Source organism: Haemaphysalis longicornis, unplaced genomic scaffold, assembly GCF_048455015.1.
Source record: "Haemaphysalis longicornis isolate Haplotype H1 unplaced genomic scaffold, Haemaphysalis longicornis Haplotype H1 scaffold_3, whole genome shotgun sequence".
NCBI lineage: Eukaryota > Metazoa > Arthropoda > Arachnida > Ixodida > Ixodidae > Haemaphysalis > Haemaphysalis longicornis.
In genome coordinates, this window is record NW_027526335.1 from 93,075,771 (window position 1) to 93,102,307 (window position 26,537).

The following is a 26,537-nucleotide window of genomic DNA, read 5'->3' on the forward strand; positions in this document are numbered from 1 at the left end:
CTATGCAGATGGCAGAGAACTGCGAGGGAGGTCATTGGTGCACACGGTATGAGGGGATACGACCTTATTCGAGAGACTCAAGGGTGCACGTGTCTGTGGGCACCGTGTTCGGCACGTTAAGCAAGCATTGCAAGCGCTCTGTCCAGCAAGCGAATTCAACACTATAGTTTTCCTGCGTCGGGCCCGTTACGGCAGCCGGTTCGTAATGTGTGCCTCTAGCTTCCATTTCGCGGACGCTGAGCAGACGTGCGTGCAGTCACTGAAACAAACGCTGACACGCGACTGGTAGAAGAGGAAAATTGGCGCATCTTGCGCTAGCGGTGCAGGGCTAGAGAAACATCAGAGGTGGCGGTCGACCCAGGAGAAAGAGCAGAAAGAGCAAGTCGGCACGTTCGCGGTACGGCGAGCGGCAACCCAAGACTGTCACCCTCTACATTAACAGTCGACATTAACGACATTAAAAGACGTCGTCACCGCCGCCCGAGTCAAGCCCGCTTACATCGCCTCCCTCCTCCGACCCACCCAGGGCTTCCCCGTCTCAACGACCCCGATCCGGAATCCCCAAGCTCAGCCGACCATAAACGTCACGTGACCAACGCAACGGCGGCCTCAGGCTTTACGGGGGAAAGCCGCGTAGCGGTTGGCGCACCACGGGTCCACCACGCCGAAGACGACGAAGGCAGGAGCTCCTCACGTGTCGCAAGCCGACGCGCAAGCCTGGATGACGCCGGGCGCTCATCACGAGCGCACGCTCGGACTTTTTTCTTCTTTTGCTAAAGCCACTACGCAAAGGTCGTGCAGGCGGCGTATAGGTGTTTCCTAGTCAGCACAGCAAAGTGACACATGGCGCTATCTAGGGCCACGTTAGAAGATACACATTCACGTGCTTGTGGTACTCAATTTAATCTACTGGTCTCGTAGTGCAGTGGTTTCGCTCATGCATAGCCAACATCCTAAACCAATTTCGAATTACACCAGCGCTGATTTTTTCGTCATTTTAATGGTTTGTCATACATTAAAATTAATTTTTACCACACAAACTATATCTGTGACACCTTTATGCATTATAAATAGAATTTCGGGTAGTTTAACTCTCTTAAGGTCAGTTTTAGCTAGTGCTTTTTGTAAGTTTTTGTGGTTTCGCCTCTTATGCCAGTTTGGGGATTTTTTTTATATTTTAAAACACCGTCGTCTCGCTGTTGGGTGGATTTTGGTTCCCTTTATTCTTTCAATTTAGGCGATTTTGCCCGCTTGAGGTTGGTTTCGGCTCTCCATATATGTCAGCAAAAGGCTGGCGAGCTAGCTGCGGCAAGGATTTACGTATACGTTATGTTACAATTCCGTTGTTTTATACATTTTAGGTCCGTTTTGGCTGTTATTTATTGCAGTTTGAATGGTTTCGTGTGTTTTAGGTAGGTTTCTGGTATGATATAACTCACATATAAAGCTCAGATAACGGCTGGCTGTGATGACTAGGAAACGGAATTTTTTCTTCGTTTTTTTTTTTTTTTTGCTAACGCCAACGGACCAAGTTCAAGCTCGAACGGCTCCGCTGTTAAAAACTGAGCACTCCATAGCCGAGGCCGGCTATTTCATCGAACAGCGGCACTGGACCCGAGCAGCGTCGTTGGATGAAGCGGGTAAAGTTCCTTTACGACACCGGTGTATGAAAACAACACTGGGAAGGACTATTCCGGTTCAATGTATCATTGTCACCGGCCTGTCCCAACAACTTGGATTGGTTGGAAGGGTACCACGCAAAAAATACAGTCTGCCTGCACGGAGAGGCACGGTGAAAAATGCAGGCAAAATGGCTCGTCGGGTTGAAATATCGCGCGTCCTTCATGGCTTCGTAAAATAGGTCTATGTTCTAGTGTACGAGACGCGCATAGGAACACAATATAAAAAAAACGTTTACACATTCAAACAATACTGACAGTAGGAAGGTCGGCACACGGATATGCGCGAGTATATATGCGTACGTGTCCTGTTTGGCACCAGTGAGATCCCATGACCGGTGGAATTTGAAGGGCGGTTACACGCGGTTCCGCCAATCTTGAAGGCTTCAAACTTTGCGTACATCGGCGATATATGAATACCTTTTTGACCGCATCCGCCGTACACGGAAAGGTTCTTGCGTTTCGCTATGTCGTCGTGCCATCCTAAAATTGCCATTGGGTGAAGAATAAAACCAAGTTGCCCACTCGTGGGAAAAAAATGAGACCTCAAGCGTTTCGGGAGCAGGAGGAATCTTACCACTACGCAATGATTTTTTTTTCATTCTTCGATGTCCTTTTTTTTATGTCATGATTCCAGCGCTGATTTCTCGACACGCCTAGCTGCGCACTGGGCGACAAACAAATAATAATAATAAAAAAAAAAAGCGGTTGCATCTCTGAACGGTAACTGCCCCCATGCACGTTGCCCCTATACAAGAGTACCGTGCAAGGACAACTATGTTTTACAATTACAATTATGTTTTGCAAAACTTGTTGCTGAGCTAGTTGGTACATACTTAAAGAAGAAAACGTGGCGCAAACTAGACGTGGACGAAGCAGGCAAGATACGATTACAATTTATTTGACAATTGGAACCGGCTGATAGAGACGCTGCTGTTTAAATCAACTGTTTTACTCCAGTCTGTAACCCCTCTGCTGCAACACCTTTTTGCAAGGCGGGACACTCACAGAGTAAAGAATAAACTAGCAGCCCCCCTTTTTCAGCCACTATTCGTGAAACTGATCCGCCGTGTTCCGGTTTCAGTGACTGCGACGCTCTGCTAAAGCAAGGTCGTTCCGCAGCACATCTGCGGCATAAAACGTGTGGCCTCAACAGCATTCAAGGAAGGTCCCCGTCCGCGGCCTTCGCTGGAAAATCAGAGAGCTCGTATCTAGCCTTTTAATTGCGATATAGCGCGCACCGTCTCTTTTTCTTTTTTTTTGGTAAGGGGGGGGGGGGGGGGGGAGCGGTGGTTCGACACAGAAATAACGCATACACGCAGGATTGCGATACGCACGCTTATGTGCCCGGAATATCCCACACTTTGCGTGTACACAACGGAAAAAGGTGGCACTTCGCCATGCCATCCCTGAAGCAAAAAAAAAAAAAAAGTCAAGAACTACTGCAATTAGTATTTTGCAATCAACTACAGGAAAACGTAATTGAATGATGGGGATCGCGTTATAAAATTAAAGCAACATTTAATCGAGTACAAGTGATCCATTGCTTGTAACGCGTTACGTACAAGTATGCTTCAGACTCGTGACGTCGGCGTGGGCTCCGTTCCGCTCGCGACCCCAGGATGTTTACGGCCACATTGTGTGTTGTTACCAGCTGCACCTGTTCACGTTTTCAATGTTCGCGAGAGTTCACTGCTTTACCGGGTATTGTTTACTTTCTCGCTTTAATACTTACATGGAATCCCGACTAAGGACGCGTTCAACGGGCGAATGCCCTAACATCTGCAGCTGATGCTATAGCTAAATGACGATTTATCAATCACAGTTTCCGAAAAAAAAAAAAAGACGGATACTCGTCGGGTTCATTGTTCACTTTTTTCGGTAACGTTTATAAATGGCAACCACATTCGTTCAAAATAGCAGGGGCGACCCCTGACGCGATTGAGTCCTCGAGCGCAATTTATTAGTTTCGTTCTCCGACCCGCGGAGGACATTTACCGAGGACATTTATGACGCCACCACTGGATAAAACGAACGAACTCCGCAGCTGCGCAGCGCGGTTTCAGCTCGCAACTTTGTGTTGCTTCGGAATCATGTGGTACGTATATTCCCGAAAACAACTCCATGTAGCTTCAGCAGGAATTCTCGGGGAATGAAATCCGCAGTGAATACAGCACCGAAGTTTACCTCTAACACGCGCGTTGTGCCAGACTGCTCTGCTTTGCTCCTACAGAAACTTCAATAAGATACCGTGCCCACAGCGAGGAACACGTCCGCGCTCATGGAATGCCGGAAAACTTCGGGCGGAGTTGATTTCTCACACGATTTTCTGTTCGCGCGAGAAGTTCGCGGATAGCGGCATATCCGATCCCGTGAGACCGCGTGAAAAACCTACCCCGCCGCAATTGTTCGGGCTCCTCGTAAGATTAGGCTTAGCGTTGCATATTGAAACTATTCGTGTGGTAGTGCTTGCTTTTTTCTGCTTCCAGGTAATTCAAATGCACCGCTAGTAGAACCCAAAAACTGGCATGGTGGTACCAGCACTTTACCACAGAGCGAGGCGCATCAGCCTGTGCTACCACGCTATCGAACCCAGGACCTCGCGCTAAGCAAGAACACATTTTTGCAGAGTAGAGGAAAGGGTAAAAAGGTGACCCTTCTCCGGCCTTGCCGGAAAAAGCCAGTGCCCTAATTTCCGAGCGGACAATAGCAATTCTCGACTGCCTTCGCCCGTCCTTCCCCGATAAACATCACCACTTTTCCTTTTCCTGTTTTCATCATGCCAGGTGTGAGAAGAGGATACGGTCCGGATGTCTGCCGCGCCGCGCACGCGTCACTTTGCATATACGCTGCCGAGATGTAGGTCAACCAAGCTTATCGCTGCTATACCAGAAGGGTTTGGTCGAGTGACGGCGGCCTTGGCAGTCAGCTAGGCCGGTCTCGCTTTGCTAATCTCCGCAGACGTGAACAAGCCAAACAGCCCACAGGAAAAAAACAGACGCGCGTACGGAAAAGTTTCCGCGAGAAGCATGCAGGTAGACAGCGTGGTTAGACCTTGCGCGCTCACTTTGTAAGAAGGACGGTAAAGGTGTACACGCAGGCGCGTAAGTAGACAGCTTGGTTACGAAGTTCTTTATGGTGGCGCGAAAATTTAAAAAAAAAGAAAGAAAACAGCATGCTATATAACGTGCAGAAACCAGGTCGCTGATACGCGGCGTGCTAAACAGGGTCGCAACATATAACAGGCAACCAGTAAACAAAATCAAGGTAACTTTACCGTTACGCTAACGGGCAACAAGCGTGTTCGTTGGGTTCGAATGCGTTTACACGGAAAAAGGTAACGGACGAAGCACGGCCTTGATACAAATCTCGGCAGGAAACAAATCTCTGTAGGAAACAATGCTATGGACACGCGGACAACAAGAGCATATGTTATGCAGGGCACACGCCGAAACAATAAATCAGCTGTTTTAAAATTGTCTGGAAGAAATGGCCAGCTTGGGTTGTGCTCAAACATTTCAGAAAAATAGCATTACGCGGTTTGTTTCTCCCAAACAATACAGCCTATAGCAACAGCTTTTGTTACAACCGAATAAAAACACCGTTAATGGGCGCAGACTAAAATTCGTTTTATTTTTCTTTTACGTGTCTCCGCATAGAAAAAAAATTATGGTACCTTGGCTCAGAAAGGCGACAATAGGTTTTCCATTGATTGCTAAAAAAACAGTATTGCAGTCTCCTCGGTTAGTTTTAAACAAAATAACGATAAAATGCGACCTTCGTATAAAAATTTCAGTGAATGGCAGCACGCCGGTTGCTCAATAGAATTACTAAGAAAGGCTTAATTCTGCAATTTCTTGCATACAAAGAGGAGCTTATGCCACTGAACTTAGCCAATACTGATAAAGCAGGGAGTATAGGAGACTTACATAAATATTGGAGGGCTTGCACAACGAATGTACGGCACGATACACCTTTATAAGAAGAGTAGGAAGTTCTCTGTTAGGAAGGGCGTCAAACAAAGGGGAACGATCTCATTGAAATCATTTGCAGAATGTCGAGAGAAGGTGTTCAGAAAGCTTAACTGGGAGAGGACAGGGATACGAGTAAACAGAGAATATGATATAATTGAACTGAGCGGATGGCGTTGCCTCGTGCAAAGAATACTTCAGGACATGTCCTGATAAATCTTCGCCTGATAGGTGGTGACGCACCTGAAATGTACATGCCGAAAGCACCCCCTAAACATTAATGAAAGGTGGGTTAAAATAACTATCCCGGCTCGGTTGTCGGTTAGCAAAACCACCTGCAGGGCAGTATAGAGGCTACCAGAAGAGGGGACTTAAAGTAGAAGACCGATCACTCGATGGAGGGGGGAGGGGGGTGAGATAAGTGAATTGATGGCAAATCGAAGTCTTTGTAGAGGCTTTCGTCCTGCAATGAACATGAGATGGCTTGACGATGTTCGTGAATGAATAATTGTACACATACATATGCATGCACGCACATATATATTATGCACATACACTATGCATGGAGGAACGCGAGCGTACAAGAATGCCAAGGAAGGCAAAGGGGAAGTGGTTCGCCACCTGTGTAAAAATGGAGATTTTGGGATATTGGGAGAGGAAGGAATACGCGCTCCTGGTGAGATGCGAATGCACAAACTTTCGGATAACGCGTTCAATTCTGCACCAATGTGGCTACAGCAGCGGATGTATTCCCTGTTCGTTTTAAAACTTGAAGTCCCAGAAGGTCGGTCATCCTGGTCCACTCCAACGTCACTCTTCCCAACGTATACGGAGAACAGAAATCATAACCTCCCTTCTTAAAGAGGGGTCACCTGATCTACATTACCGCATAGAGGAGCGCATTCCCGTTTTTTTTCTATTAACAATAACGACAGACACCAAGGATATTCGCAGAAAGGGGGCATTTAGCAACTTCACTGTAAAGTTCGGGCGTTTATTTGAAATTCGCGAATTGGGGTTTTAGTGAGGTTTCTTTTCCGGAAATACAGTTTTTATTTCGGAAAGAGGGAAGAGCTTTCACAGAGGTAATGTTCTTCAAAAAACCTTCGTCAACAAACTGGAATTGTAAAAGTTGAACTTTCACAATCCTGCAGGCGTTTTGTAAGTCACCTGCACTATGCTGTAAGACTGTAAGCCTCTCCAACGGGTATTTATTAATGACGTCAGGGAGGCGTTTGTTACAAGCGGCCGAAAGGGTGTCTGGTAACAATTGTTCTAACAGGTTAAAATCACTTAAAAGTAGGGCAACACCGGATTGAAGTATTTAATGATCAAATATTTCCATCTGGTGATGTTTTAGGTGTTGATCGGGAATGGCGGCTGTAGCGAATTTTCGGTTTTCTAGAATTCGTGCAAGCTAGAGTTAATTTTGTAGGCACAAAAAAATTGTTTATACATACTTCCGGAAGTCGTACGAAAGGGGGAGAAAATGCGACAGGTGTGGAGTAAAAATTTTACTCTAGAACGAAAGTCTGCATTATAAAATCGGTATCCCGCAACTGCGTGGTATGCACGCGCACAGTGAACATTCGCCTGGAACCAAACTGCCACATTCGCTCTCGTCTCCTGATCGGCCATCCATAATATAGTTCGAGAAACACTCCCTTCCTACATTCATAGCCTGCCGCCTCGTGCGGGCAGGATACAAGTTATATTTCAAATAACCTGTTTCGGAAGGTGAACGTTCTCCCAAGACCATGGGGATGTACAAGTGTGTTTCGGCTGCTCCCAAAAGACGTTCTTTCCAAAACAGTTAATTTGTACGGTGCCAAATTTTCTCTCCAGGAGACTCTTAGGGGCCCATTTTTTTTAAGCACGGAGAAAGAAGTAAACGGGCAGGCCTCTTCGCTCTCCGCCGTGCTGCAACAAACAAGCCCCCATGAAAGGCGTTCCGTTATCCCAAAAGCCGTTTTCCTGTACGGGTCCTCCTAGCGGCCGCCGCGGCGAACCAAGAAATGGCAGTCAGCCACGGCCCCCAAAAGTGTCGCTGTCGAAAAGTTCGTGCACGAAACATTCCCGTCACTCAATCCCTCCCGCACCCACCCACCAGCCGTATACGTTTCACATGAATGCCACCAAAGCAGGTGCACATTCGGGAGACAAACTTGCAGTGGGCGAAACATTTACTTTCTTTACTTTTTTTTTTCATTTTTAGTGTCCCCTAACTGCTAGCAATACTACTTGCTAGCCATGTGCTTGCACTTCCAAGGTCGGTCTGTCTGTGTGTGTGCATGTGTGTGTGTGCCCGTTCGAATTCACCGCCAGCTGTCGCAAAGGCGGGAATAAAAAGGTGCAGCGCTAGAGACCATGGTGGTTTTCGATGCGCCCGTTTCTTCACATTGCCCGAGGCGATTGCCGAGAATGGCGGATAGGCCGCGCGCGCATGCGCAGATCGTTACTGAAAAAAAAAAAAATGGGCCCATCTCCCCGCGAGGGGGACTCGAGTAAATGCGTCGCATAGGGGGTGGGTGTATTGCGTTAACGTTTAGTGTTTGGGGAGTTGGTGGTAGTGAATGCATTGTATCAGCAGCTTCTTGACGTAGTTTGAATGAGTCAAGGATATAAGGCGCGTTCGTAGCCTCCCATTCTGTGTCGGCTTTGTGGCGCAGTGGGTAGAGCACCATGTACATTGCGTTCCGCCCGCAGGGTCGAGGGATCGGAACCAGGCGCCGGATAGTATTTTTTTTTATATAGTGTAGGGGGAGGGGTGCGGACTACGACTACGGACGTCAACGCGGGTGACATCGTGAGTTACTGAAATGCTCTGCATTTAAAAAAAAAAAGTCCCAATGAAGCGACTTTTCACGGAGCCCCTTACATGCTGGGCTGTCTTTCAGCAGAGCAAAATATTAAAACAGGGTTGGACACGGCGCCATGGTATATGTGCAGAACTAGGTTCATGCCGTCTAAGCACGCGCGAAGAAATTGTCCAATGCTGGCTTTCGCACTAATTTAGTCACACCGACAGCCCGGTACGCTGCCATTGGGCATATGCTCGACAGGTTCTAAGATTGCTGCGCATGCGTAGGGGTGTCAGCCGGCCTTGCAAATGGACTTGTTCGACAGGCCAGAAAAAATAGAAAAAAGGCTGTCCCGTCGGTACCACTGCGCGAGCGCAGAGTGCCCAGGATCACAAATCCGGTTGGATAGGATATTGCGCCAACGTTTTGTATGCCGACAGTGCGGAGTGCACGGGACTGGTTTTTTAGCATCCCGGAGCGCGTTCTTGATTCAGCTCGCCAAGCATTTATAACCATTGCCCAGCACGGACCTTCGATATCTCTTGCTTTGCTACAGTCCTACATTTTGCTCATATAGAAGGACGGTTAGTTTGAGTAATGTTAAGCTAATTTCTGAAATGATTTCAAATTTGGGGTTCAGCGCACCGAAGCACACCCGGGCTATGAGGCGCGCCGTAGTGGAGGTCTCTGGATTAATTTTGGCCACCTCAAGGATCTTCAACGTACTCTGAATTGATTTTATCCAGAACCAATGAAAAATTGAATGCAGACAAACATTGCGACAAAATATCGTCTGCCCAGTGGAAACATGTTCTTGGTCCCAATATGTATCGGCTGGAACTGCAATGCGTGGGTCTAATCTCCGCAGTATATGTTAAAATTTTATATAATGCATACTTGTTCAGGCATAAAAGACTACAAGGGTGAGGGGGGGGGGGGGTGACCAGCGATGATTGATTCCCGTATCATCCACTGTTGCATTTTCTTTGCTATGTACACATAACTGAAACACTGAAAATATTTTAATAGCCAGTTGCAGAAGCACAACGCTAATTGTATGACCGGAGTGAATAAAACGAAAAAAACCAGCCTGGGCAAATTTTAAGCGCACTCTCCACCAAAAAGAAGCGCGAACGAAGGCCTCTGTGCTCGATTCTTGCTTGACACGGGCCACACTTTCCGGGTTACTTTCGTGGTGGCATTGACCGGCTGACGCAAAGCGCGAAAAGCAGGTGACGTAACCGTTGCGTAAGACACCTTCCGGAGCGTGTCGGGCAGGCAGAAACATGAAGTCGTCGCTTGATGGTTGAGCGCTAATGCCTCCGGCCCGCATACATCCGTGGACAAACAACTCCATTCCTGTACACCTCTCAGCACTTGCTCGGGTGTTGCATAATCATAAGCATCCAGTTTAAGTCCAGTGCAGGACAAAGGCCTCCCCCGATATGGGATGTTTTTTGCCGAATACTCAACCAGAATAACCAAATCCTGTTCTGGTAAGGGCGTGCTGTGTTTGTGTCATGAAAGTTTCACGTGGAGCCTTCGAGATATCCGTGCACAATTTACCGCTGTCAGGTGTCGAGAGAGAATGGATAAATCTTGGACGGAGAATTCCAAGTCTCCGAGTTAGCCGTTTGCACGCAGCTAAAGAAGAATTTGACAGGTCGGCTAGCGCGTACGCACGAAAACAAACGCATTGCCAATTATTAAATACGCAGTTTTTAGACTAAAACAGTGCAATCTACTCGTCATTACCACACGCATCAAAACTGGAAGGCGGGGCTCGATGCCATTTGAAAAGGTCTGACCAGTATTACGTATTCCAATCTTGTTGACAGCGGTGCGGCTGTCAAAGGTATGCAGGCATGCGCAAAATGTGCGGGCTCCCTGGCTGTCTTTTCCTCCAACTGCGCAGCGCCATCCACCATGCATGCCAGCGAATTAGCGAGTCCTGTGTGTCCTCTTCGTGTAGTCTCTAGCACGACGTTTCAATGTTTCACCGCTTCAGTAACAGACTCGCCGACGTTGATAAGTTGCCAGTGCGTTTGTAAAGCCCACATTGGAAATATAAAACAAATTTTTAGATAAAAAAGGGGGAAAACGCAAGGCCATGACGCGCCGACCAACAGCTGAAAGCACGGTGATCCGCTTTCAAGAACGAGAACGGCGGAAAGCCGGCTACAAGTCGTACGATCACGACCCGCCCTCACCTGCGGCCCTGGCGCAGAGATGCCCTGGAGATCTCCAAGAGCGCGGCGGACGACGCGGCCTCATCATCGGAAGATGCTGCGCGGTGCGGTGGTGGCGGCGGTGGTGGCTGGTGCAGCAGCGAAGACGGTGGCAACTCCCGGGGTCCCGGCTTGGTGGTCAGCCAGAACGGCTCCGAGCTGGACGAAGGTGTCAGTACAGGCTTGGAACGCCGCAGCAGGTCCACCAATGACTGCGCCAGCCGTCGGCTTCCCACGACCCTACGGGTGGCCATCGAAGTCGTCGGATTCCGAGTCGGCGAGGTCGGCGAACAGGTGCGACCTTGCTCGCGAGCCCAGAACGAGGAGTCGCTAGTCCCAGCCGCTGTCACAATCCCTTGTCGTCGCTGGCGCTCCGGGCGAGCCGGGAGGGATTCCAGATAGAGCACGACGTCATCGTTTTGTAGTAGTAAGGCGCCCCCAGTGCAGTAGTGGAGGCCAAACCCGGGAAGGATGGCGACACGCGGGCAGAAGCCCGACCGCCGCCGCTGCCGCGCTTTTGGCTTCTTCCTTGAACGGAGGGGGGCGCTGGGGGAAAGAGGTAGGCCGCCCACGTGACGTGCCAGCGCGCCGCCGCATCGCGTTTTTGCGCGCACGTGAACAGCAGCTGCCAGCCCGCCGACTTGCCTGCCAAGCGCAGGCGTATCTTTCTTTTTTTCCTCCAACCGTGCCGAGCCGGCCAAGCGTCGTGGCGCGCAACTTGATGCAGTTACAACGCCGTTGCGCCGTGGAAGCGCGAGGAGGCGGGCGAAAAGGAGAGCGACACCTCTCCTCCACGTCCGAGCCTCGCAGCCTCTTATCCCGCTGGCTCGGTGGCCCGGATGCGTGGCCGAGAAAGAGGGGGGAAACAATGACACAGCGCCAGGACACGTGAGTTTATTTCGAGGACGGCGTCTTCACGAGACACGAGACAGACCACTTGGGAAGACACTTGGTTGTTGATAGCTCGTTCGAACCGATATACTTTCTTGTGGAGAGCACCAATCAAAACAAAAGGAACCTATCCGGACGGTACCAACTTCCCAGAGGAGAAATTCGAAGAAATTCCCGTTTTATCGAACGCCGTTTTTATCGGAAGCGTGGTTTTTATGCTTTCATTACCATTTTCAGTGGTTATTTTGTTTGAGTTGCCATTGCACTAACCTGATTGATTGATTGTAGGGTTTAACGCGCCGACGCAACGCAGGCGATGAGGCGCGCCGTAGTGGAGGGCTCCGGATTAATTTTGACCACCTGGGGATCTTTATCGTGCGCCGAAATCTCGTACACACGGGCGTTTTTGCTTTTCGCCTCCATCAGAAAAGCGGCCGCCGCGACCGGGAATCGAGCCCGCGACCTCGTGCTCAGCTCCGCAACGCCTTAGCCACTGAGCCACCGCGGCGGGTCCATTGCACTAACCTAATACTGCAGATAGGCTCATGCGGTATTGTCTCGGACGTGCATTACATGCAAGAAACCTGTCTATATTTGTTGACGCCTTTTCCGCTGTTGCTGGCCGTATTGTGCGCGGCGTCAAAAAAAAAAAAAAAACTTTGGGTCATAGTTACTCCCAACGTTTACTGTGCACTTGAGCATGCGTCTTCCGAGGAGCTCCAGGCGTCGTCCAGGCTTGCGCGTGGCGCTCGCAAAAAATACCAAGAGAACAGTTCACTTGCGTCCGCGCTTCAAGGGTGGAGCACAAGACAGCTCGCGCTCGTGAACTGCAGCTCGCGAACTTCAGACGCCCAGTTCGCGAAGCATTGCTGCCGGTTCTAGCGCGTACTGACGCGTTCCACTTTGAGAGAAGTGTGAAAGTCTGCAGACAAAACGATCCGGGGCCCCCATTCATTCATGAGGAAGACGACATAGAAGGATATGACGATGACTAACTACCACAGTGAAAAGCGACGACGGAACTTCTAAATAAACAATTTTAAACCCAATGCAGTGCGTGGTGGTGCCTCCTTCAGTGCTTACATAGAAAGAAATCCTCCAGCTACGCTATGGCTCAAGCCTTGCGCAACTTAGTGCCAAGCTTCGCACCTTTGCAATATTAGATATTTTAAATATTTTTAGTGTTTATTCTCACAAAATTTCCAACTATGTTAGCAACCCTGTACGCAATATTCCCTATGTGTGTATTGGTGTATTCAGATTGTTATTGGCATATATATACCTTGCGCTCACGTTCGTCATCGCATGATCCCGGTCCAAAGTTTAGGGATTATATAAAAAAACGTGGTGCTACTGGAAAGCAGTTGCAGCACGGTCTGAGTAGCAAGTTGTAAAGGCACCCGTACGTTTACCACTTCCATGAGAGAATGGCTGTCAACGTGGATGTGTTGGGTGCGACTGGCTCATGCGCAGACCGCAATCCCTCTTTGATACTTACCCAAATACCTCACTACGCTACGTACAACCACTCGGTTTTAATATCCTCTTTATGATCAATGACAGCTACAAAGTACAATGGTATGCGAAGAAGAGGAAGAGAGATAGGGAGCAAATAATTAAACATCAATGACGCTCAGCACTGCTCCTATCGCCAGACAGCGAGGCTATTAAATAACGATGGCATTAGGAACCGAATGACAAATGCTCTTTGAATTGCAATTTAACGATACTTTATTTACGAGTGCCTTGACGAGGGCGCAGTCCCCGTTTTGGGCCAGAAAGAAAACATGAGTTTGTGATTTTCGATTTAGCACGCTTCTGAATTATTTACGAATGAAACTTGGAAGGGATACAGTTTTGGCATAGCAGACAAACATGGGTTTGTCCTTTCCACGGTGGCTTCGTGATGCGGCTGAGATGAGCGGCGGGTCCTGTATTAAGACTGCGACTCAAAAATTATTCACGACACCTGCTGAAATAAAACTTCCCGCGGTTATGCAGTCGCTTGAGCAGTTCAAAGTAATCTGATGTGTTTCAGAATAATCATGATAAAACAAAAGTTACTGCCGTTTTCCACAGCCATAGTCGTCCCGTGGAAACCCGTGGAAACCCATGCAGCAGATGACAGTTAGAAATTGGTTACAACTCCAGGGTGAATTATTTACAGCAAGTAGATGTAACTCGACGTGATGATTGAGCTGTCTTAGTGGCAGGCCCATTGCAGCGTAATTATTTCTAAAGGTATCTAGATTAGATTGAGAACTGCAAGGCATCCGCGAGAAAGTAGACTTGGCCGCAAAGTTTCTCTTGCTGGCGCACCACTCCAGCAGTCCCGAGATGATCCGACCTTTGATGCTGAGAATGCAATCTTCGAATCCAGCTCCTTGTGTTCGAGAGTTACGAAGAGGAGCCGGCCAAGGTTGGTCAGGACAGGATGCAACCACCACAAATCCATGAAGCTGAAATTCAGGCGGCATGCCTTCACCTACCCACCCCCCGCTCTACATTTGCCCCAACTACGGAGTTGTTATCCGGGCAAAACGCAATAACGAATGCCTTAATGTCTATGGAGCCAAAATTTAGACGGAGAGCCTCCAACAGAATCCTCCGAACATGTGTGTCCCAACCACTGATTTTAAGTGCGGAGCACATCAGGTGCCCGGAATGTCGTCCGTTCAATGTCGTCCGCCAATGTCGTTGGGCGTCACGTAAGTCAAATGACGCTGCATTAGGAAGATTGGCCAAGAATTTGTTTTAGTGGTGAAAACGAGTTAGGTAAGACAACATAGGGTAGCTGAAGAACGGACTTAGTCAGCAAGTTCGACAGAGAAAAAAAAGAGGAGCAGGAAAACAAAAAAGGCAACCTGATGCGAATAGCTCGCGGCAGACGAGCAGTCTATGCAATGGGTGAGTGTACGGCATGACACACATCCCGATGGCAGGGGTTCAGCTTATTTCGGGGCTTCACTTTCACTTTCATATAGCCCCATCTTTTCCAAGTTCTTGGCAGGATTTCTCTCCAAATGCAACCATGCGACCACATGCTCAGAGTAAGAATCGTGGGCAAACCTCGTGACTAGAAAAATTGAGGGAGGACAAGACTGCGGCTCTCAGCGCGCTTCAACCGGGAACGTCTTAAATTGAAAACTCCAGTTGAGAACTCCTGTTGAGAACTCCTGTTGAGAACTCCTGTTGAGAACTCCTGTTGAGAACTCCTGTTGAGAACTCCAGTTGAGAACTCCAGTTGAGAACTCCAGTTGAGAACTCCAGTTGAGAACTTCAATCGAAAGCTGTCACAAAGCAAAAACGGCCTCAAAGAGTGTACAGACTAACGGTGTTTATAAACAGTTTACAACGCAATAACTGGCGTCAGCACGACCGCAGCGCTCCACTTCAAAACCGGGTTTGAGTTACCTCTTCATACCTTGGGTGTAAATATTTTGTGAAGCCACGCACACTGTCGCCCCGAGGTTGCGCGGCGCAGGTTCAACAACCTCTGTTACGACGCCAGATCGACCAGGACTCAAGACGCGTACCGCGATAGAGATAACTAACGGATGGCGTCACCGTTGCTAAGATGCCAGCCGAACTGCTAACAGCGCAGCGGCAGTGGGGACGGGAGGGATTCCAGGCATAATATTAGGGGTGCAAGTAGATACGCATAAACAAAGACCTCTTCTTGGTTGTAGTAACGCAAAGAAAGAAAGGTCGGAGTGGAAAGGATGGTACGCTTTCACGTCTATATTTGATGCCACACAAGCGAAGACACCCTGTGTTCCTCGATTACGGGTTGCTTATAATTATTCATACCTGCTGACGTGTATCAGCGAGCGTATCGTCAGACGGCTAATCATGTCAATCATGGCAGGAAAAAATATTCAATCAATCACTTAGCGCAGGCACCACAAGAAATCTGTGCCCGCTCTCTAACGTACATGCCACAAAGAAGCACTTTATAAGCGTGAATTTATACTGTTTCCGCTACAGTTGGGTGTGGAGTCTCCATGAATACTGTTTCCGAACAGCAGCGCCAGAGGAGGGCTCTGGGAAAGAGCGCCGAGTTTTAGAACGTTCTGGACGCGCTGGCCATACTCACGCTCGTTCATTATATACTCTTATTTCAATCCCGTCCTTAACGCGCTGTTTTAAGATGTCCAATTAAACGGCACGTGAAGCCTAAGAGATGCGCTACTGACTGACTGAATAAACTTTATTGAAGGAAAGATGGAGGAAAAGGCAAGGGGAGAAAAGGATGAAAGAATCATAGGTGGAGAGAGAGAGAGAGAGAGAGAGAGAGAGAGAGAGAGAGAGAGAGAGAGAGAGAGAGAGAGAGAGAGAGAGAGAGAGAGAGAGAGAGAGAGAGAGAGAACTTTTATTTGAACCATGGTTACTGAGGGTTGGTGGCGGCTGGGCGGAGGCCAGCCGCGACTTCGGTAGCTCTGCGTACCAGGGCCTCTTGAATCTCCTGGCTAGAGCTACCCAACGCCTCTCTCCATAGCTCGCTGCTGGAGATTTGAGGGAAGGGGTCGTAAGGGCAAGCCCACATGGAATGCTCCAGAGTGGCACGTTGGCCGCATTGGGGACAGTTGGGGGACGGGAATGATGAGGGGTGGATGTGGTGCAGACGAGCTCTGCATGGGAAAGAGTCTGTCTGCAAGAGTCGCCAATAGCGGGTTTGGTGAGGTGTGAGGGAGGAATGGGCGGGGTGGAACCTTTGTCCAGGGCTCCAGTGGCTTCTGCTCCCGTCTTCGCCCGGTTGATTAGGTCCTTTGGATCTGTAAGTCGGGGCTGGCTGTAAGTCGGGGCTGGTCGGCACTGACTTCCCATGATTCACGGGAAGTCAGTGGCGGGTTCTTTTGTTGTTCGGCCCCTGCCCAGAGGTGTGGGCAGGCCCACGTGGCATGGAAGAGGGTAGCAGTCTCTCCGCATAGCCTGCAGTCTTCTGTGTAGTCAGGGTGCCGTTGTCGGAAAATCTTCGCCCAGCGAGATTTATGTATGAAGGTGTTTGTTTGAATCTTACGTAGCGCCTGGGCTTCACTTGCTGTTAGTTCGCGATGCGGGATTGGATATGTAGCCCGCTCGTTTCTGGTATTTTGTAGGTATTCCCCGTACGTAGCGGTGCTTGGGTATCGTAAGGCGTCAGTCACAGGGGGGTGGTGAGTGAAGTCGCACGCTCGCCTGTTCGCCGCCTCGTTACCCGGCAGTCCCTCGTGTCCGGGGGTCCACGTAATGTTGTGAACTTTCTCGAGGGATTCCGGAAGTACCTTTCTAAGTGCAAGTGGTATTCTTCCTGCCGCTAGCATTCGCACAGCCGCTTGCGAATCGGTGATGATGTTGAGGCCACGGCCATTTCGTTCTCCCCAGCCAATCGCGAGAAGGAGGGCTCCGGTCTCCGCGTGCTTTGTGGTGGTGTTTCGCATGGTGATGCAGTCTGTGATGTCCCCTTCATGGGTGGTCACCACTAATGCCGCCGTTTCTTCGTCATACTTCGCTGCATCGACGTACACCGTATTATCGCGATGTTCGAATTTTTTGTGCAGGAAATTGACCCTGGCCTTTCTTCTTTCTACGTGGATATTAGGATGCATGTTTTTTTGAAGGGGCAGCGCTTTGATGTGGGATCGTTGTGCAGGGTTTAGGTCTGTTTCCTGCTCTTGGCGTCTGCGATCGGGTGGATCGCCTATTTGCCATAGGATCGCCCTTCCCGTGCGGGACTTTTCTAGTCGTATTCGTTGTGCTTGAAGGGTGGCGTGTTTTATCTCTTCCATGGTGTTCGTGAGCCCAAGTTGAGTGACCTCCTCATTGGAGGTGAACTGGGGTAATGCGCTACAGCATAGACGACTACCGCCACCTTTGGGGAGTCAGAGGAAACTAGTCACGCACGTGACTGGAGCGCGGACAAAGAGAGCTAAGGCGCACTGCGTTTTTGTCGACACAGAACAATACCGCACGGAACCCTGGCCATAAGCAGCTTCGCTGTAAAATGTTTGAGGCTGGGGGAGTGCACGGTGCAAACCAATGGGGCGTCACTAGGGTATATTGGTGCGGCGGCTGCCAACTGCACCCTGGCGTTCTCTTGCCGCACACTACCGCTGAACTAAGGCCGTATACACTTCCGACAAATAGTCTAACGGTGGATTGCAAGGCTTGAACTGCACAATGAAATCACAAACTAATTACATCGGCGATCCCTGGCCGTGGCGTGAGCAGTTGGCAAGAAGCGTATCAAAGCGTGACGCAGGTGGTTCACCCGTAGGATCTCGCCAATCACGAGTCATTCGACAAATTTCTGAAAATAGTTAATGTTCTACTGGTAACCAGGGCAAGCACACTTATACAAATGGCTGAACGACTTTGCTGTGTTCGCGGGATGGTTCACGGAATTAAGACGGGGGTTGATTGTTTTCAGATTCCCGTGTTTTAATTAGGCGGTCCTGGTTTTTCGGTAGACACTAGGGCAGTTGGAAGACAAGCCAGCTGCTCTATATGCGTTTTTTATGCAGGACATTTCGGTTCCTGATACAGGGCATGCACACGTGTACTGACATTTTGGTACGCGAATGGACGCTTTGGGACACGAACTTATCGGCCAATAGCCCTTTCGTTATAGACAATTTAGATGCGCAAGTGATTCAGGTGTCCTGTTTACCCGCCTCCCCTTCCATGTTTATCATAAGCTAATATTGCGGCTTGATTATGTGCTCGCGTTATTCAGCTATGAATCAAATAATTTAAAGTGTTTGCTGTTTCTTCCTAATTTGTTCATTTACAACTGCACATGTTTTAGCAGCACGAAAGAAAACAGGCCACTTATAGCCATATAGATTAGATAAGCTTGGCATGAATCCCTGATTTGGTTTTGACGGTGCGGTTTAACGCACCGAAGCTACACCTGGGCGATGATGCGCGCCTTAGTTGAGGGCTCCGGATTAATTTTGACCACCTGGGGGATCTTTAACGTGCGCCGAAATCTCGAACACACGGGCGCTTTCGCCTTTCGCCCGCCTCCACCAGAAAAGCGACCGCCGTGGCCGGAAATCGAACCCGCGTCCTTCGGCTCAGCAGCACAACGCCTTAGCCACTGAGCCACCGTAGCGGGTGGCATAAACCACTACTTGCACAGTAGTATACGAGATATTTTATGTAGGTATGCTGTACCAGTACGTTCTCCGCTATCCACCAAGTCGGTAGGGCCATCTTTGCAGCTCCTGCGGTGGTACAGTCTGTAAAACGTTTCTGGGCCATGCCAAAAGCGCATAGGCCACGAAAAATTCAAAATACAAGCGTAACTCTTGAGCAAGGCTGAAACGTCTTACGCCGGAAAGCTGGAGAAAACATTTCGCTTTAGTACTGTCATAAAATAATTTGCTCGCAGTGAAACGTTAAGCGTTTGCTCTGAATTGTTTTGGCCGCAGAAACATTTGGTGCGGCCTAGAAATTTTTTACAAATGCTGCACATTGTCTTTATTTCAATTTGGGCCGAAACGTTCGTGGTAGCTCTATTGATTGCCAGATACCTCAAAGTGACGCAGCTTCTTTGACAGCGGAGTTGTTATAGACTATGGTCTGACGAAAACTGCGTTACGTCGTCAGGATGGGTTAAAAACAGTCGCCTCGCCAAAACTGAATGAAGAGGAAAAGCCAACTTTCGGGTGAACGCGGTAGCTCTGCCTTAAAGTAGGTACCTTAAAAATCATGCTAAAAGCGGCCGCTATAACGACTTCATTACGCCGTATTTCATTTATTGTCATAATTAGTTCACAGTGCAGTTGCAAATACTGTGCAATTGCCGTCTCCTGCCAATCCATCATCTTTAATGGGAGGCGAACGAACAGAACCATGTTTATCTCCTGGAATAAAACTCTAATTCGTCCAAGTTTCGTTCGGATAATTAACTATAAACTATACTAAATTGCAAATTAAAAACAATGTGTTTGTTTCGTGCACTTCCTGGACAGCGCCCAGCTCCGCTTGTCATTCTTCTTAACAGAGTGCCATGATAGGGCACTGAATTGTTCAATTTTTCAGCGCATGTGGGTGCTTTGGGCTCAAAGGGGCTGGTACGGTCATTGCCAAACGCGCAAACAAGAGAAGGGGAAAACGTCTATGACGTGAACGATATCTGTCTCAAATTGCGCCACATTGAGCTACTTAACAAGCGCTTTTTTTGTTGCGCTGAATAGTCATGTGCTCAGCAGGAGCATTGTTGGTCTATGTGTGGTCTGGAGTTAGCTCCTAATTGCACAAAATAGTAGCGTTTATACGCACTGATATTGGCGTATTGTTTCATTGTTTGTCCTTTAGTGTGAATGTATATACAGGTTCCTATTCAACATTACCGTATTTGTGTGATTCTAGGCACCCCCCGAATCTAAGCACCGTCCCCTGTACTTTCAGAGAAAAATTTTGGTAAAAAAATATACATGCGAAACTTAGCGCCCCTTTTTCTAAGCAACCATTGCCAAGTGGATTTCAGGCGCGTGTTATCAAGTCCAAGTTGATGTGGCCTCCAGGTAATTTATGAATTTTCAATTACAAAGCACTTCGACGGCACAGAAGACGATCTTTTGTGGGGTGCAGAGAGCGGCGGCTCAAACGGTGCAACGGACTCGAGTGGTAGTGAGGGTGACTGAGTATCAGACGTAAGCAGTTGGTTCGCTGCCTGTACAAACCTTTCTCTTGAATATTTGCCAAATGAAGCATTATTCCTCGCGCCCGTCTTGTCGAGATACCGCCGCAAAAAAAGCGTGTATTGGGGGGAGGGGGAGTTAATTTATGTTTTTTGAATCTATGCACCGCCGTTACCTCGGGCATCGCGATCGTGGAAAAATGGGGGTGCTTAGAATGGAGTAAATACAATAATTGAGGGTCAGCGCTCGAGAGCACCACGCCTTTCCTGTTTATAACACTCTCAAGGCCCCTATGGCGCTGCCGAGAAGATAATCTTGTGTGCCAGTTGTCCGTGCGTAACTGCCCGTCCGTCCTCGTCCGTTCGTCTGGGTCCGTCCGTCTCTGTCTAATGCGGCGTGGCGCGTTACAGTTGGGTGTGGAGTCTTCGTGAATATTTCCTTTCATGGTGGTTTCAGTAACATCTTACGCTTGTTCAGAAGAAATACTTATTTCTGTGTTTAAAGGTTGCACTGCGAGGTTCACAAAATCGCACGAAAATTGGACCGCGCACTGGGAAAGGGAAACATCAGCGCCCGAGGAGGGTTCTTAGAAAAGGTGATGGACCGAAGCACGCTCTGGACGCGCCTTGTGCACGGCGCCGCGTGCGTTTAGATCTTCAGTCCACATCGCTATGTGACGGCGCGCCGGGCCATAGTCGCGGGCGGGCTAAACCCGAGAAAGTACGCCACGGCGGAAGAGGCTAGGGCAGCGCGAAATACCGCTCGTCGTAACCGCCGCCCACGGGAAGTGGCTATGGATGAAGCTGCGGCCGTGACTCGACAAGAGCTGCACGAAAGTTCAAGGGAAATTTTCACAGTAGATCAACAGCAAATCCAAATTTCACATTCTTGGAACCTTCCAACCTTCACATTCGTGGAAAGCTCTAAGCATCCCTTATAAGTTTTGATTAGCAAATGAGCGACTGCGGTGAATTTATGGAAGATCCGGACAGAAATAGCTATAACGGTTTGGGCCGTTCTTGACTTCTACACAATGCTACACGAACTCTACACGACACAAAGCGAATATGGTGGGAGCATTTCCTCTCCCTGAGAAACCAATAAATCTTAGAAACACCCGCTAAAAGCAGGGCCACCAAAATGTGCGCTAGATTGTTTCTTGAAAATGGAACGGTCCTCTTTCGCTCGACAACTTGATGAAGATTATTGGATTGTTATGGCGCAAAGCCGACTAAGGGCAATGAGCGCCAAAAATAGTTATTTTGTGAGAATTGTGTGAGGGTATATACTGAAGCATTTCAGTAAAAATAAAGGTGAAGGGAAACAAAAGGCAGTAATGATGACTATTGTAAAAGGTGAGGTTGTCAAGATCCATGATAAGAAATGAGGAGTAAAAATTCGACGTCGGTGAGGAACTCTTAAACGAATTTGATGGAAAACATGGGGTCATCTAAAACGTATGATGGGTGTTGTAGAATATGTTGTCTGTATAGTGGTGGGAAGTGTTTGCGTCATGTTGTGCCAAGTGCCTTGCATTGAATGAGTATGTGAATTACGGATAGGCCTTGACACCTGCTGCACAGGGGCCTTGGTGATCCATGCAGTGATCAGGAGGGCGTGTGTTACATGTGTGTGGCCCATCCGTAATCTAGTTAACGCAACTTCCGCATCCTGTTGTGTGAATCGGTTGTGTATCGTCGATTTTATTATGTGCAGTTCGCTGTCTGTCTGCTCACTCCAGTTCGAATGGCATGTCTTACGAAGTTGTTGATTAATATGTGGCTTCAGCTCAGTGTAGGGCACTGGCTCGACAACTTCTGTAGCTTTTAGACACTCTCGCGCTTGGCACCGTTTCGACACCGCACCGTACGAATCAAACAACGAAAGCTTCCGCTCTTCGTTGACGTGGCAACTGCGCATTACTCAAGTTTACGCTTTAACGCCCCGAAGCGCCTCCGATGGTGAGCGGAGAGTTACGGATCAGTTTTCACGACTTTTGTTTGTTTACAGTATACAAACGCTGTCGGCGCTGGTGCTGTCTGTGTTTTCATCTTTTGTTCATACAGCACGTTATAACAAATGCCTCTACCACGAATCTTGTCAACGTTGATGTTAGGACGAGTTGGTGTTTCATATTCTTGAATACACCGCGTGTCTCGCTCTCCTTCTCGTCGTTGTTTGTTGTTTGCGCTGCGAATGCAGTAATCTTTCTTGAACGCCGAAAGAAAAGCGGCGTATATAGAACTCGTCTACAGCAGCCTCCTGAAGCAGCCTCCTGAAGCAGCCTCCTGAAGCCTCCTGAAGCCTCCTGAAGCCTCCTGAAGCAGCCTCCTGAAGCCTCCTGAAGGCTACGGGCTCTGGCAACAGGCTCTAGCAACAATAGAGAAATAATCTAGGCTTTGTGCATCAGCAACGAAGCGGATAAATTTGTAAGCCCCCTTCGCTGCTCCTGCAGGCTAAGGAGAAATAGTACCTCAAGCGGCACGGGAATTCTTTTGAGTGACAACTGCGCCGTATACATTTCTTTTATGTTTTCAGCCAAGAATGTGTGTTCCTGTTTCTCGTCTTTAAACCCTCGCATCCGTCCTGTCTGTGCGTTTCTTCTTTTGCGTTCGCATTCCTTTAGCAGCTAGTTGTGATGTCGAAGTTTTGCTATCACAAACTAGGCTGAAACTTATATGTTGAATTATGTGGAACTCAGTTTTTCCTGGCTGGAGGGTGCACAGCCGTCTCTTTCCTTCCACCGGGTGGAGATCTATATAAGTGGCCTCATAACAGCTTCACTGAACTATCATTCAACTGTGCAGATCAATGTTTACTATACTTTTGTCGTATACAGCTACGCAACCGTTGCGCCTCAATGTAATAAGCGGACTGCGCAGCGGCAGAACGTCACTGAGCCAGCACGGAGTGCAAACGTGCTTACCTCTCGTACAAACGCGCCTTGCAGACGAAAGACGCTACGGCGCCCCACAGCAAGGAAGCCGCCACGTCCGCCCAAGTTCGCGCCATCGGCACGGCCTTCACCGGGAGCATGCGCGCTTCGAATAGGCGTGGTCGTCCCTCACCAACTCATGCCGGGCAGGCTCCGAACTCCCACAAACCCGCACAAGTGCTGTGGTAGTACTCCGGTCGTGTCGTGGCGCCTCTGCGGCGTGTGCCAGGGGTCGAAAGGGTCATCAATCTGGCTCCTTCCCGCTTCCTTGAGGTTCAGCGGAAAGTCGCCATCTCGGGCCCCCAGGAAAAAACACAAAACGCTGGTCGCTCAATTAATCCTAGCGCCAGCGAGTTCCGTCGCGTAGTGCACGTTCAACGACGCCACAACGTCGAAACGAAGTTACCTTTCTCGCAGCGCGCGTTTTAAAGCGAAGCTTGAGTGCCCTCACTGATGCCGCTGTACGCCAATACGCCCTGCAGGAAAGCCAAGTTTCTCTGACGGTGAGGATGAATGACCGTGGGTGAAGTAAAAAAAAAAAAAAAAAACTAAGCCAGCGAAACCCGGGGAGGGGCGAAACAGGCGGTGTATAAGTGTATTCAAAGATTGTAAATCTTCTCTCTTGCCACGCGGCGCGCGCTAATATACGCGACATCCCAATTACGAACACCGAGGAGAAGTGAAATTCGAAAAGTAGAACTGCAAATTTAAAAGTTAAAGCGAGTACGGAGCGAAATAGAATCAAGCAAGCAAGCAGGCAAACGCGAACGAAAAACGAGTGTCCCGGTGCGTTCTTTTAGCATACACTTTTGCCAATAAAACGTTCTAGCGCGAGGCGTTGGAAAACGTGTCCCGGTGTTTTAGTACCGTGACCCCATGAGACACCGACAGCCGGAGCTCCTATGGTGTTTCGCCCCTAAGACGCTTTCCGTGGTCGGGAATCTAACCTGGATCCCTCGCGTTATGAAGCCGGCGTCCATCGCGATTGCTTCATTTCGACATGGTCGAAGCTAGAGTTCCTCTGTAAAGCTTAGCTCCCTGCGGGAGCTATATAGAGGAACTCTAGTCGAAGCTAACGCCGAGCAGCAGGCACCGATGCGCGCCGCACACCCCAAACCCAAACGTTAAGCCTACCGCGTGCCCACCCGAGAGTTGCTGTGGGTAAGGCAGAAAGAGCACGCCGACACGACGTCGTGGCCGCGTCTTAGAGGCTCGCCCCTACGGGGCTCGCTCCTAATTGCAGGCTTTCAATAAATGTTGTTCCCTCTCTCTTCTAGAAAACTGGCGCGCACCTCCAGAGTAGCACGTACTCACAGTGTGGGATTGGTCAGCCAAAAAATCCGTCATGACAAAGCTCGCGTTCAACCATCGTATACTCATAAGGGTGCATAAATATTTTTTTTGTATTTTTTTGGTATTTTTTTCGCTTCGGTCGCTAAACTTCGGCGACCGCTGCGCCCATGCGCGCAAGTCGCGCAAGTAAAAAATTACTCCCACCTCCCCTCGCGGGAACCCCTGTGTAGATGCGACGCATAGGGGGTTCCGTTATTGTTTCCGTTAGGTTGATTCTCCCATCGCGTGAAACGTGCCGTGAACCCCCTGCCGTGGCTAGACGCAACGTGGCGCGGCTATGAGGCAACGCAATCCAACACAATCCACTTTAATCCAATCCAATCCAAATCCAATCCAATCCAATCCAATCCAATCCAATGCCCCTTGCGAGAGAGTGTTCGCTATCGGAGAGGAGAGGGGGTGAGCGGTGGAGAGCGCAGCTCGCTCGACGAGGAGAATGGGGGAGGGGTATGGACGGACAACGACAACGCCGTATGGAGGGACAAGGCGAGTGAATGAGATGCCTTCGCATCTAAAACGCGCGATTGCCAAGCCGCGTTATGCTTCACGTCTTACGGCTATAACGGCGGACTATGGATTGTTCGTGTCACGTATAGTTGCAGTAAGCCGCCGTTTGTCACCATGCGTAAGCAGCCTGCATAAGTTGGAGCGTCTATGGGCAGTTTTGCGGGACAACAAAACATGAAATCGCTGATCATTGTTTTGAGCAAAACACATCCACTCACCCGCCCACCCATTCCCAAGACATGCGTCCATGAATGAAGAACGCATGTGCGAGACATTTGCTGCTGGCCCTTACAATCTTTCTTCCCCTTTCGGGCCTTGCAAGAGAATAAGAACGGTATACCGTACGCAAAGGAATAATAGGAGGACAGCACAAAAATAAATGTGAAACCGAAAGCAGCAGAAAAGTCCAATCGAGTCCTAAATAAACGCTGCACTCTTGCTCTGTGGCTTCGCTTTCCGCTTCTCGTGTTGGCATGGTTGAAATCAAGCTAAGAAAGTCAGCAAGAGGAAAATTTGTTCACAATATTCACATCTTAGCCTGCGATTTCTCAGCCCCACGACGCCCACTCTCCAAAAATTCCTCTTTACGTTTATTTCATTTTTTTTCTTTGATTAGGTCGAAAATGTGTTTCGGAAAGAACTGTGCGGTAACGTTTCGCCAGATAGCGGCCGGTAAGGCGGAGATGAGTGACTGCCCAAGAATGCCAACGATAACGGGTGACTCTGCCAAGCTCATGTACGTGCTCCGAAGCACGCAGTGTACAGAGTCAAGCAGCTAGTAGCCCATTGGGGCATTCCAGCCTTCCCTCCTATCGGTAGAAGAAAACATGCCCAACAACCATGCTTTAGAGAGCGTTGGCCTCGAGGTGTTGACCGAGTACTTTTGTTCACAAGCCCCAAGGCCCTTTCTTTAAACGTGGGCAAGAGGTATTCGGCACTTCTCGGTGGCTTGAGAGCAAGCGTATGGCTTCATCTTGCGTGTACTATGCATGAATGAGGGGGAAAATGGAGGTGAGGAGTGAAGCGCGGCGGCGGTGGTCTCGGCTGCTTTTGGGGTCGAATACTTTACCATGCAACTTGCTCTGCTCTACACTATTTGCGATATCAAGTGGCTTCGACAAGGCGCTAAACCTCGCCAGCACTCGAATTCAGCTCTCAGTGAGAAATTTTATGAAAGCACGTGAAAAATTTCTAGGTCACAAGCGCTCCTAATAATGCGAAATCATTAGTGTCCAACTGTCGAACGTGGGCTCTTATCATCGTCCTTGTCTGCCTTTTTATTGTTTAATTTTGTTCAATTAAAATTTCCCTCGTTCGCACTGCTTGCGAGCACTCTGCTAGGACAGCGCACTATTTATTTATTTATTTATTTATTTATTTATTTATTTATTTATTTATTTATTTATTTATTTATCTATTTATCTATTTATCTATTTATCTATTTATTTATTTATTTATTTATTTATTTATTTATTTATTTATTTATTTATTTATTTATTTATTTATTTATTTATTTATTTATTTATTTATTTATTTATTTAT

The 26,537-nt window shown here is 48.7% G+C and overlaps 1 protein-coding gene across 2 annotated transcripts in view; it reads right to left on the reverse strand.

Moving 5' to 3' along the window:
• Window positions 1-26,537, reverse strand: part of Cu (NADP/NADPH phosphatase nocturnin) — a 77,851-nt gene that overhangs the window by 12,776 nt on the left and 38,538 nt on the right. Inside the window, exon 1 of one of the 2 annotated variants that reach the window (XM_077703834.1) lies at window positions 10,662-11,219. The exons of the other annotated variant lie outside the window; for it this stretch is intronic. Within the exon in view, the coding sequence (XP_077559960.1) occupies window positions 10,662-10,933 (272 nt within the window). The 5' untranslated portion in view covers window positions 10,934-11,219. Of the gene's footprint in view, window positions 1-10,661; window positions 11,220-26,537 lie in introns of those variants that run through there. 2 annotated transcript variants of the gene reach the window in all.